Source organism: Engystomops pustulosus, chromosome 4 (genome assembly GCF_040894005.1).
Source record: "Engystomops pustulosus chromosome 4, aEngPut4.maternal, whole genome shotgun sequence".
In the NCBI taxonomy this organism is placed as follows: domain Eukaryota; kingdom Metazoa; phylum Chordata; class Amphibia; order Anura; family Leptodactylidae; genus Engystomops; species Engystomops pustulosus.
The window spans coordinates 160657899-160671225 of NC_092414.1; the positions used below are offsets into that span (position 1 = coordinate 160657899).

Sequence of the window (13327 nt, forward strand, 5' to 3'; positions counted from 1 at the left end):
GTACGTGGACCCTTAGTAAATAAGCCCCAATGTGATCTCTGGTGAAGATCTCTGGATGCCTTATTTTAGTCCCAGGCTGCAATGATCAGCTGTAAGGTGTCTGTAATGATGTTTAATCCTTGTTCCCATTACAGAAAAAAAAATTGAAAAACCAATTGTCACTGGAACAAAAAAAAAAATTGTCTGGAACTACAATTATAAAATATACAGTTCCGACTTGCATACAAATTCAACTTAACATAAAGAACCTATCCTGTACGTAACCCTGCCTGTATTTCTGTTTCTTAGGATTTTTAGACTAATATTGAAATCACTAAACGGCATATTTTTGGTTTATGACTCGGCATAGCAGGTATACACATATCTTGCATTAAATTCTTTATGATAAGCGTAGTGAACAGGATATAGACTTGGACATTTTTCTAGCAGTTTCCTTTATGTTTGATTTCCCAGAAGCTCACAGTAGGGACACCTCCGACAGAACAAGCACATTGCTAGCTCTCTAAACAATGAAGATTAAACTTTGTGACAGCCATGACCCTGGCCGGCTGCCATTGAACCTGATGGTGCATTGTTGTGCGTGAATATAGAGAATATACAGTACTCATTACGGCAAGTTAAGGCTTGTCCGATATGTTTTCTCCCGAGACACAAAGTAAGGCTATTCATAACTTGGCAGATTGGCAGTAATGTGAGGTATTGTTAATGCTCTGGAGATGTATAGGTAACACAGAGGTAGCATCTTGTAGAAATACACCAATATGAATGCTTGTGAGTCTGAGGTCACTTTGGATCAGGCATTGTATAGGGCTAATATACAGTATGTATGGATGCATACATATATTACTCTGTGTGGGGTAACTGTATCCTCTTTCAGATGTAATTATAAAGGAAAAGTAAAAAGAAAATTGTCCTTTAGAATCTATTATCTATATTTTAATTCATACGTGTTCCAAGAGACCTTTCATTTTCATGTGTATCCATATTATTTGGGCAAAATTGATCAGTTGTGGCTGTAGGCAGTGGTATATCTGTTGAGCAGAGATTGACTAACAAAAACTTAGGGGAGAATTTTCCTTTAATAATAATAATGGGGGAGCCTTCAGAGAAATTGGTAGGTTGACCTGGACTGTAGTGACCACCTGGATCTAGCCGCTAATAGTAATATATTAGGCTACATTATATTTGTAGGGGTTTGTCCATTTCTGAGCCTAGTTATCACACTTGTTCTTATACAATACTCACAGCTCAAAGCTGTCCTAGATAGATGAGTCAGAGATCCAATTCCCAACAAAGAATACAAATAGCAATTGCCGATTTCAATACGGCAGAAATCACAGCCTAAAAATTCCACAGATTTAAGACACACACCCACATGTAGTATTTGTACATAATCCGAAAAACTAGTTGTGGTTGTGATTAAATACATATAGACATGATTGAAGCAATACAAAACAATATGAACGCAGTAAAAAATGCTAATATTTACAACATTCCTGATATACATATAATTACACAACTAATGCAAAACAATAATACTAGGGATTATCAGTAGGTTCTAACTTCAAGTGATGACACAAATAAAGGACATGCATATTTATAACCCCAACCCCACTCACTAGATGTTATAAAATGGACTACATTACATGGCAGGGTAAATAAATAATAAAAAGATTTTCAAAATGTATTATAGGTTTGAAATTGATAATGCAATAATTCTCTGAATATTCAAGATTTAATAATTAATATATTACATATGTATGAGAGATGCAATTGCCACTTTTATCTGCACTGAATGTCCTGCATCAATTCTAATATTTATTAATAAATATGTCTGTACGGGGAGCACCTGATACTTTGTGCTAGTGCAGTGTACAAGTAGTTTTTGCTTGGTAAAAGTCTGATGCCATAGCACCTCCTTAAACATTGGGCATAGCCCTGCTGGATATCTCTGTACAAGCACAGAGAGAACTCTGCATTAAGTTACAGCTTCACAGTCGGCCATACCCCCTCCCTGCTCTTATATCTATGATTAACGCAGGGAGGAAAGAGGAGGCTGAATATTTAGTACTGTATATTAGCCTCTTTATGACCACCATATCAACTTTTCATGGCAGTTATTAAGGGTATTTATTGTGATTCTATGCCTTTCTATGTCGCAGCATCAGAAGAAGGTTGTTGTTGGTGCTGGAGCTTGGTTGTGTTATCACAGCCCAGTCCTGGCAACAGGATGAGAAAAGCTCCTTACACACCACGGTAAAACATGGACCATGATATTTAAGGGGAAGCAGAGGGAGTTACATCTCTCTGATGCCCATCGGCACCCCACAGCATTCATTATTGTACATGCAGCTGAAAAATACCTCCTTAGCATGATGCTGCCACCACCATGTTTCACTAATGATATTGTATTTTTTTACAAACTGTGTGCAGCTTTCATATGTCTGGCACTGAGGAGAGGCTTCTGGCGGGGCACACTGCCATAAAGCCCCGACTGGTGGAGGGCTGCAGTTATAGTAGACTGTGGAACTTTCACTCTTTACTGCATTTCTAGACCTCAGCCACATTTATCTGGGGTTCTTCTTTACCTCTCCCACCAAGGCCCTCCTCCCACGATTGCTTACTTTGGCTGGACTTCAGGTCGAGAAAGAGTTGTGGTCGCCCCAAACTTCTTCCATTTAAGGATTATGGAGGCCGCTGTGATGTTAGGAACCTTAAGTGTTTCAGAAATTATTTTGTAACCTTGGACAGATCTGTGCCTTACCACAATTCTGTCTCTGAGCTCCTTTGGCAGTTCCTTAGACCCCATGTTTGTCATGTGCTCTGACAAGCACTGTGAGCTGTGAGGTCTTATATAGACAGGTGTGTAGCTATCCTAATCAAGTACATTCAGTGTAATTAAACACAGCTGGACTCCAATGAAGGATTAAACTCTCCTCAATGAGGATCAGAAGGATAAGGGCAGCATGTGAGTGTCACAGCAAAGGGTCTGAGTACTTATGACCATGTGATTTTCAGTTTTTCTCGTTTAATAAATTAGCAAAAATGTCTACATTTTTGTTTCTTTTTCTTTCAACATGGGGTGCAAAGTGTACACTCACCGGCCACTTTATTAGGTACACCATGCTAGTAACGGGTTGGACCCCCTTTTGCCTTCAGAACTGCCTCAATTCTTCGTGGCATAGATTCAACAAGGTGCTGGAAGCATTCCTCAGAGATTTTGGTCCATATTGACATGATGGCATCACACAGTTGCCGCAGATTTGTCGGCTGCACATCCATGATGCAAATCTCCCGTTCCACCACATCCCAAAGATGCTCTATTGGATTGAGATCTGGTGACTGTGGAGGCCATTTGAGTACAGTGAACTCATTGTCATGTTCAAGAAACCAGTCTGAGATGATTCCAGCTTTATGACATGGCGCATTATCCTGCTGAAAGTAGCCATCAGGTGTTGGGTATATTGTGGTCATAGATGGATGGACATGGTCAGCAACAATACTCAGGTAGGCTGTGGCGTTGCATAGATGCTCAATTGGTACCAAGGGGCCCAAAGAGTGCCAAGAAAATATTCCCCACACCATGACACCACCACCACCAGCCTGAACAGTTGATACAAAGCAGGATGGATCCATGCTTTCATGTTGTTGATGCCAAATTCTGACCCTACCATCCGAATGTCGCAGCAGAAATCGAGACTCATCAGACCAGGCAATTTCGATGAGCTTATACAAATTGTAGCCTCAGTTTCCTGTTCTTAGCTGAAAGGAGTGGCACCCGGTGTGGTCTTCTGCTGCTGTAGCCCATCTGCCTCAAAGTTCGACATACTGTGCGTTCAGAGATGCTCTTCTGCCTACCTTGGTTGTAACAGGTGGCAATTTGAGTCACTGGTGCCTTTCTATCAGCTCGAACCAGTCTGCCCATTCTCCTTTGACCTCTGGCATCAACAAGGCATTTCTGCCCACAGTACTGCCGCTCACTGGATGTTTTTTCTTTTTCTGACCATTCTCTGTAAACCCTAGAGATGGTTGTGCTTGAAAATCCCAGTAGATCAGCAGTTTCTGAAATACTCAGACCAGCCCTTCTGGCACCTACAACCATGCCACGTTCAAAGGCTCTCAAATCACCTTTCTTCCCCATACTGATGCTCGGTTTGAACTGCAGGAGATTGTCTTGACCATGTCTACATGCCTAAATGCACTGAGTTGCCGCCATGTGATTGGCTGATTAGAAATTAAGTGTTAACGAGCAGTTGGACAGGTGTACCTAATAAAGTGGCCGGTGAGTGTATATTAATGAGCAAAAAAAAACTTTTTTGAACTTGCCAATTTGTTGCAATGAAACAAAGAGTGAAAAATGTATAGGGGTCTGAATAATTTCCATACCCACTTTATGAAACCCCAAATTATGCTATTAAAAACTACATTTTGTAAAAAAATAAAGATTACTGGTGGTATATGTCCTTTAACTATTATATAGCAGTTCTGTGCTTTAGTAGGGATTCAGATCACTCTCTAGACCACCAGGGATAAAGATATTACCTGCCCTGGATTAGAAGGTAAGAACAAAATAAATGTTACTGCCATATAGACTACAGTGTGCTCAGTGTGTAAATCTGACATCTTTATAAATGTGGGTTATTATTTTTTCTCATACTTATGGTATACAGTCCTATTAGTTGTCTTTGTGACATTTTTTAATATGGCCATCATTCACACGGCAGCAATGTGAAGATGTACATGGGGACAAAGTCTTCATTGTTGTACATGTACTGTAGAAAATAAGTGATGTGGCGCTGCCAGGCGCACACTGACTCACACAACAGCAGATATGGGGTGTGCATGCCTGGCCTCATTCATCACCAAACAAAAGGAGCCTTTGCTTTATCACAATATTAGTGATACATTTCCGTTTCAGATTAGGTATACCAATCATACAAAATGTAGATGCCTGAAGTTATGGCATCCAAATAAATATCCAACCATGGTGGCACAGATATTATTTATTGCTCTAGCTAAGCATTCCTGGGCAAGTACTGGGGCCCAGAGCTGCTGGGGGCCCACCAAAGGCTGCACATAAGGAATCCATGGGGAGATGAATCCATAGGGTGTGAGGGGGGCTTTATATAAAATAACCATGCAGGGACTGTTTGATATGATAAACTAGGGAATATTTTAGGACAGGCGACTGTTTCTGAAGTGTTAATACTGCCACGTGAGTTCACTTTAAAGGGGCCCACTGAGGCTCTGTCGCCCAGGGGCTTACTGAAACCTGGTGCAGACCCTTATATATCGTGTCTGGTATCACAGCTCAGTTCAATGGAAATAAATAAAGCGGAGCTGCAATATCACACACAACCTATGGACAGTTGTGGAGATAATTTCTGGTAACAAAGCAGATAATCCTCTTCTTACTCAAACCAAATTCTTAATATTCATAAGATATTATGATGATGACAACCATATGGATGCACTGAATAGATGTGATAGATGTAATACAAACTGTGATAAACAAGAAGCTGGCACGCCTGGGCTCTGACTAACCGTCTGAGAACATAACAAGTAAATTACATTGGGCTGATTATTTTTATTTTGTATTATATTAAATGACAATGCAATGTGCTTCTTGTCTTCTCATCTGCATTACAGAAGTGTGCTAGTCTCTTCATTTAGTATCCAAGTAGAGTTGATAATTATTGGGCCTTGTGTGTACAATTATTGGGCCTTGTGAGTAAGGAAAGTATTCAGACCTCATTAATGTACACTCTGCCCCCTTCATGACAGGAAAAATATCTACATTACTGTTTTTTTCTAATTTATTAAACGAGAAATACTGACACATCACATGATCATAAGTATTCAGAGCCTGTGCCAGGCCAGCCGTAGCAAATACGGGGCCTGCCAGGAACAGGCTCGTATTCGGCCCCCGTTGTTCCCCCAGGCTGTAGTTATGCCCCCAGAGGTATGCAGGGTTAATTTAGGAGTGGGCACCATTCTCTGCGTCTTTGCAGAAGCCGCCTCTGTGTGGGGAGGAGACTGACTTCTTGTAGCCAATTCCGACGCTGGATGTCAGCAGTGCCTCCGCTTCATACAGAGGATAGGGAGAACGTCAGCACCTGAAGAGATGAAGTAGTCAGCAGTGCCTGGGAATCAGCCAGAGATAAGTCCTCCCTCACCCAGTGTCTTCCTGTCAGGGTCCGCTTCAAAGGAAAACTGGCGCAAATGTTTTAATAAATGTGGTCCTCTGAGTTGTGTTTTAAAATGCTCTGCAACAGCTGAGGTGTGTGTTGGGGGTTTCTGCGGCTGCTGGCGCATGTATTGGGGGGTTCTGCTGCTGCTGGCGCTTGTATTGGGGGGTTCTGCGGCTGCTGGCGCATGTAATGGGGGGTTCTGCAGCTGCTGGCGCATGTATTGGGGGTTCTTTGGCTGTTGGCGCATGTATTGGGGTTTCTGAGACTTTGCTATGGGGCCCACTCATTCCTAGTTACGCCACTGCCCTGTGCTCGGTATTGAGCAGAAGCGGCTTTTGAGCTAGTACAGCCATGATTGTTCTTGGGAATGAGGCAACAAGTTTTTCAGACCTGGATTTGCTCTGCCTCTTCCTTGCAGATCCTCTCCAGTTCCCTCAGGTTGGATGTGAACATTGGTGGAGGCCATTTTCAGGCCTCCCCAGAGATGATCAGTTGGGTTTAGGTCAGGGCTCTGGCTGGGCCAGTCAAGAATGATCACAGAGATGTTCTGAGGCCACTGCTTTGATATTTTAGCTGTGTGCTTAGTGACATTGGGGCAGAGGCCCTGAAATAATCGCAAATGCTAGCACCTACGATTATTTGCCCCAATCCGCCACCTTCACTCCAGGCGCGGGAGTGGGCTGGCACGGGGCATTACGGTCTGCCGCCGGCGACTTTTGATATGGCGATGGCGTAGAATAAATGCTGTGCAACCTCCCGCCCGATACATCAGGAGGCTTCTGCCTCTTGATGTATGCCGCTGCAAATATGCAGCGCCGGGGCTATTATACGCTGGGGCACGGTAAATATGCCCCATTGTCTTGTTGTAAAATAAATCTTGGGCCCGGTCTGAGCTCTCTGGAAGAGGTTTTCATCCAGGATATCTCTGTACTTGGCCGCATTCATCTTTCCCCTGCAGCTGAAAAACACCCCCATAGCATGATGCTGCCACGACCATGTGTCACTGTTGGGATTGTATTTGACAGGTGGTGAGCTGTGCCACAGATAACGCTTAAAATTAACACCAAAAAGCTCAATCTTTGTCTCAGCAGACCGGAGAATCTTATTTCTCTAATGTTGTGTACCAAACAATTAAAATAGTTTGAAGCATGGAGGAGTGAGAGCACCATACACCCCTGCCTGTTATCTCCCTGAATAACTTCTGATTTTAGGTGATATGAGGTCTGTGGTCAGGACGTGGGCAGGGTCGTACTTGTCTGCAGATTGTGAATTTGCTACCCCATAGCTTTCATGCCACAATCACCCTTCGGTTTTTGGAAGTTTGTTCCTCTGTAAACGTATCTGTAGCGGTCATTTTACTTTTATGCACCACAGTATACAATCACCAGAGAGAAGAGGTTAATATAATTATAATGATATCATAAGGGTGTTGTAAGGGGAGCTGTAGTGACTATTAGGGTGCGTCCATATGTTCAGCTTTTCTCTGTCAGTTGTTGGAGCCAGAAGCAGGTAGGTATCATAAAGGCAGGGAACAAATAATCGGAAGAAGCTCCTCCCCTTTTTTTCACTTAACTTCTTGTTTGGAAGCTCAATAACTGCATGTAAAAACCTGAATGTGTGGACGCACTCTTACTCTTTAATGGTTAAATGTAGCACGAATCATGCTTGGCTCCTTACAATAGCTTCTCTAGTTTCCCTCTCATGTTATCCAAGTTAGTTCACTTCTTAGGACATGTACACACTGCATATCCCCTGTGTACACAGAGAAGTGCTTAGTAACACAATTCTCTATACACTTCTCTTCTAAACCACTATGTAAAGCCAAGTATGTGGATGAAGGAATACGCTCCAAGACACCTCGGGTGCTGCTTCTTCTGTAACAATGGGGAAAGGGATGGCTAAACAAAGATCCAATCCAACAATTAGCAGTATCTTCCATCTTTTCTCTACCGGATCTCATATTATAAGAAAAGCAATTGTGTGAGTTGAGAAACGAATGGTCGGCTTATCAATTGTTCTATCAGGCAGAACGTCCATCTAAAATGACAATACTGCCCTGTTTGACTTTTATATTTGTTTCCTGTTTAAACCTAGACAGTAACTTCTTCTTCTTAAACAGACGTTCAGCCAGATAACAGGCAAATCAGATTATCTTCTGCGGATGATAAACATTGCCCTAAACAGACTCAATGGGGGTAATTATCAGTGGCTTATTGCTAGCGCTTGTGATTATTGTCCCCTGTCCGCCACCTCCAGGGGGGCACGGCTGGCGGGGAGTGAGCCGGCGCAGGGTGTTCCTGTCCCCACACCTGCGCACTTGCCGTAGCCAGAGAATTATCACGCTGCATTAATTTCTACGCCAGGCCCCACCCGTAGGCCAGAGCCTCTTGATGGGCGGGGCTATGATAATGATAAATATCCCCCAATGATGCTGAGATTAAGGTTTTGCAGGGGCAATATCATCACTTCCAGGACTCCTGGTTCTTTTTATCTTGTAATGGCATGCATTGGTTGTACGTTTGGGGTCAGTGTCCTGCTGCAGAATACATTTTTAACACTTCCATTAACACTTTTAACCATTCTTACCATGCACCATTTTTTCGACACTTGCCTTAAACGTTTGCACAATACTATATGATAAAGCAGTTGGATTTTGGCATGCCGGATCTACATTTGGAAGTGTGCATGTGAATGAGGAGGTCTGGGGGAATAGCCGTGTGCTGCGTAATGTATCCATGAATAGTTACTGTATAAAACCATAACTGTGCACCAGGTGGGCATTATATTTCATGGAGAACAATTTAATGTGTGATTTTTCTGTGTGATAATTGTGTGATTTCTGTTTCTACTTTCAGCTTTTCAGTGAGAAGATAAGTGGAGCGGAAGGCACAAAACTTGATCATGATTTTCAGGAGATGGAAAGAGTAAGATTCACACTTTGATTTGCTTTAAAATATTTATTTGTTACTTATATACCTAACGATAATAATTCTTGGGGATATACATGTTTAACTTAATAGTAATATCGTAGCTGTGGAACTGGTGTAATCCCAGACCATTCGCATTCATACATTTTTCCCAGCTGGATCATGTGATGACGGTCCCATAAGTTGCTTTCCTGTGTAATCGGGGTATCGACATCTCTTGTATGAGTTTTTGTTACATATCTACAGGATGATATCAGCACATGAAGGCAAGACTTCATGCATCGTTGTAATATATGATGTAAGACTGCTGTTTTGCAGGGAAGCAGGGTCTCTTACATCATATATCACTGAAACACTATATTCTGGTCTGTTTGTGAAATCCAGTCCGCAACAGTCCTTGATTCGCGGACTGACCACTTTTGTGCTGGACTGGTCTTAAGAACCACTCTCTTTATTCCTCTGTATGCTTAATTTCTGTAGTTATATATGTACCTTTTTACATATACTATGTGATGAGTATATGTATATACTGTGTGTGTTTATATACTAAGTCTGTATATAGTACTATATGTATGTGTGTGTGTGTGTGTGTGTATATATATATATATATATATTAGTATGTATTTGGGCTTATGCTGTATGTGTGTTAATGCTGTTTACATTTGTATAAATGCTGTGTATATCCTATATGTGTTTACAGAGTATGTGTGTATAAGATGTGCATATACTGTATGTATAAGCGTACGGTATAAATGTATATAGTGTGCACAAATGTGCAGGCATAAATGTTTAAATTGTTTAATCGTATAAACGTATGAGAGTACAAATATGTGTATATTTTATAAGGTGAAGGGTGGCCCCATGTAAAAGGCTACTATGGGGTTCGTCCTCTCCTAGTTATGCCCATGGTGGTAACCCAGCAATGGTGTATCAACTAAAACAGGTATACAAAAGGTATATACATATATCTTTAAAGGAAATCTACCATTTGCTTTTATGCAATATGAACCAAACATACCTTGAGAATGCTGTCGCTACACCGATGCAGCAACATATCTTGTTTAAACCCTCATCCGAGTGGTTTTGAGGCTCTGTTGCTCCTGTGGTTGCCTCAGCATTTCTCCTCACTCTCATTATGCACTACTCCAGCCATGTCCTGCCCACCATAAGCTGAGAATACGTCATCACCGCTTTGTTCCTGACAGGCAGAATTAATCAATCGCTCCAACATCCCCCAGGTTGATTAGTCCATTATGGAGAGTTCAGGAAGCTCCGTGTAATGTGTTTATGTACTGCAGCTGTTTAAAATGTTTTTTGAGCAAAGCCTATCGGATCAGGGATTAAATAAGATATGTTTCTGCATCAGTGTAGCAACAGCATTCTCAAGGTTTTCTTTGGTTCACAATACATAAAAACAAATTTCCTTTAATAATAGTATTTTCAAACCATTACTACTTTAGTAAGGCGTGCAAGCTTCTGCAGGGAATGTATTATAAGAACATAAATCTTTGAATTGAGCCTTTTAATGTAATAATAAGATAATACTGCAAATTGGAATCTCACAACTACATTGAACATTTTATTGTTGGATTTGTGTTTTAGAAAATTGATATCACCAACAAGGTGGTTGCTGAACTGCTCACCAAAACCACCGAATATTTACAGCCTAATCCAGGTAATAATTACCCCCTTTCTGCCTATGTCTTTTCTTCTATATTTGGCTTTATTTTTCGATATGCCCCCTAAGGCCTGGGACACAAACTACTGGGGAAAGGACATACAGTGATAAATGATTAATACTGCGGGTTTACAATCTGCTACTGCTTGGATCCTTGGTGCAGAGTTCATCATGTGATATATTCGAACTCCCCACTTTCCAGTAGCTCAATTTTTTTGTTATGGGGGGGGGGGGGGTGGATTTGTAAAGGACTGTACTACCCATATATGGAAAAATTCATTTAGTGTAATACTTCAATTTCTTCTTATTTCAGCGTATCGAGCGAGACTAGGGATGATAAACACAATGTCAAAAATCCGGGGACAAGTGAAAACGACAGGATACCCTCAGACAGAAGGATTACTAGGAGACTCAATGCTCCGGTATGGGAGAGAACTGGGAGAGGACTCAGAATTTGGTAAGTCGACATGTTGTGGTGCTTCACGGATTTAGTATACGCTCTGTTTGATAGCACATGACAGGTCTTTTGATGAATACATGGTAAAACAGGCAGTACTGACAGGCTTCCTTATCCTAGAAGCCTGGTGTAGTCTAAAGGAGAAAATATGGAAGAAGTGATCATTGAGTCGGTCACTTCTACTTGCAGTCCAGCTTGGCAAGGATTGGGCAACAAGTCTCTGTTCTGTTCATATAAAATGTTGGTTAATCAGAGAAAATCTAAGCATCAGATTTTAATTGTTCATTAATTTTATCATTTCTTCTATGCTAGTTTTCTGGTGTAGAAGCAGTGAGATAATCACAAATTGCTATTATTAGGCAACTACGCCACACATAGATGGGGTATAGATTGGCGGGACCTCCAGAGGAGGGGGCAGGGACAGGGTATTCCTGACCAGTGCCTGCAGACCTTTAAAAGCTTGTAAATGTTCGCTTGCAGGTTTCTGCACAAAACTACGCCTTGCTGGGTGGGGTGGCCACCTGCCCGATACGTCACGAAGCCTAAGCCTCTTGATGTATCTGGCAGTAGGGGGGGACAGCGTGTATGATGATGGAAACCAATCGAGCATAGCTTTCATTTACCCACAGCGGTCTAGAAAATTAAAGCTGAGCTCTGATTGGTTTCCATGAGCAACTAGAACAGTTTTACCAGATGTCTCTCTGACTTGGGGACGTTTTTGCACTTTTGAACAGATGTCTGGCAGATAAAGTGTTAAAGTAGGTGGTTGTGGAATGAGTCCTTGTTCATTTTTATGGAGAAATATCCTTTAAACATTTCAATTCTTTGGCAGAGTTCAGATGTTCAGGGAAATGTCATACCTCCGGTGCAATGGAGAGGGGAGGGGTGAGCCTTCCCCACTCCATAGAGCAGCATGGCGTTTGGCTGTGCACATGGGAAAAGATAGGAAATGCCTTATCTTTTCCCTGTGTGCGGCAACGTATCACTCCATGCAGCCATTGCTGTCTATGGGGGGTGTACATACGCCCCCAATACGGTGGTGTAAATGCAGCCTAAGGCTTAAACACTTGCTAAGATCATTGCACTTGATATTATGAGCCATCAGTCTGCAGATTGTCAATAAACTTTCCATTGTTACCAGGCAGCGCTTTGCTGGATGTTGGGGAAAGCATGAAACAAATGGCAGAAGTGAAGGACTCTCTGGATATTAGTGTCAAGCAGAACTTCATCGATCCTTTGCAGTCCTTACAGGACAAAGACCTGAAAGAAATTGTGGTAAGTAATTTAGCATTTAGCAGATGCTATTATGTATTCTAGAGGAGAGCAGCATTTACCCATGAACGCAACATAACAGCAGAAAGGAAAACTGCCTAACAATGAGATGTTTCTTGTTGGAGCATTATTCATCTTCTATCCACTGGGTAGGTGCTGAATGTTTCCATAGAATCACACATGCAGACACGTGATTGCTGCAAATGGTAAGAAAACATAGAAAACTAAGGTTGGTCATGGACATTAGATGGCTGGAGAGTTGAGCATCTTTGTTTTCTGAGACCTCCTGACCGTCTTATGTTTATGGAGTCTCCTGCCTCTCCTTCGGGGACAGATATTGTAGAAGAGATGTGTTGGCATGTTGGTTGTCCACAGAGGTCTCTGGCATCTGCTTGCTTCAAAATATTAGGATCAATGCCAAGCATGGCTGGCCCGGTAGATAGATGTTGGTTGAGAGAGCCTTAGGGTATCTGCACATGTTGTAGATTGTCAAGTCAAAAATTAGAGTCTTTTTATCACCAGTGATGAAGTCATTTCCAGGAAAATGCTGCATCAAACCTTCTTCATAACAACGTTTGCTTGCAGATTTTTACTATGTCCATAGTGGTGGTTGATTTTAGGGTGTGGTGTGGCCATGACGCGGCCGGCTGCATCAATTAATGAATTGTGAATATACACAATTAACAAATTGTTTATAACACAATTATTATTTTGTGATAGTTTCATGTTAAAATGAATAAACTGCACAATTTCTTAATTGATATGGCAGGTCATATGTATCTTTATAAGGCTTTCTACACAC

The 13327-nt window shown here is 41.7% G+C and overlaps 1 protein-coding gene across 1 annotated transcript in view; it reads left to right on the forward strand.

Annotated features, from left to right (window-relative positions):
- SH3GL3 (SH3 domain containing GRB2 like 3, endophilin A3) overlaps positions 1-13327 on the forward strand; it is a 44491-nt gene that overhangs the window by 25886 nt on the left and 5278 nt on the right. Inside the window, exons 2-5 of the mRNA XM_072148340.1 lie at positions 9047-9115; positions 10721-10793; positions 11110-11253; positions 12395-12528. Coding sequence (XP_072004441.1) covers positions 9047-9115; positions 10721-10793; positions 11110-11253; positions 12395-12528 — 420 coding nt within the window. The remainder of the gene's footprint in view (positions 1-9046; positions 9116-10720; positions 10794-11109; positions 11254-12394; positions 12529-13327) is intronic.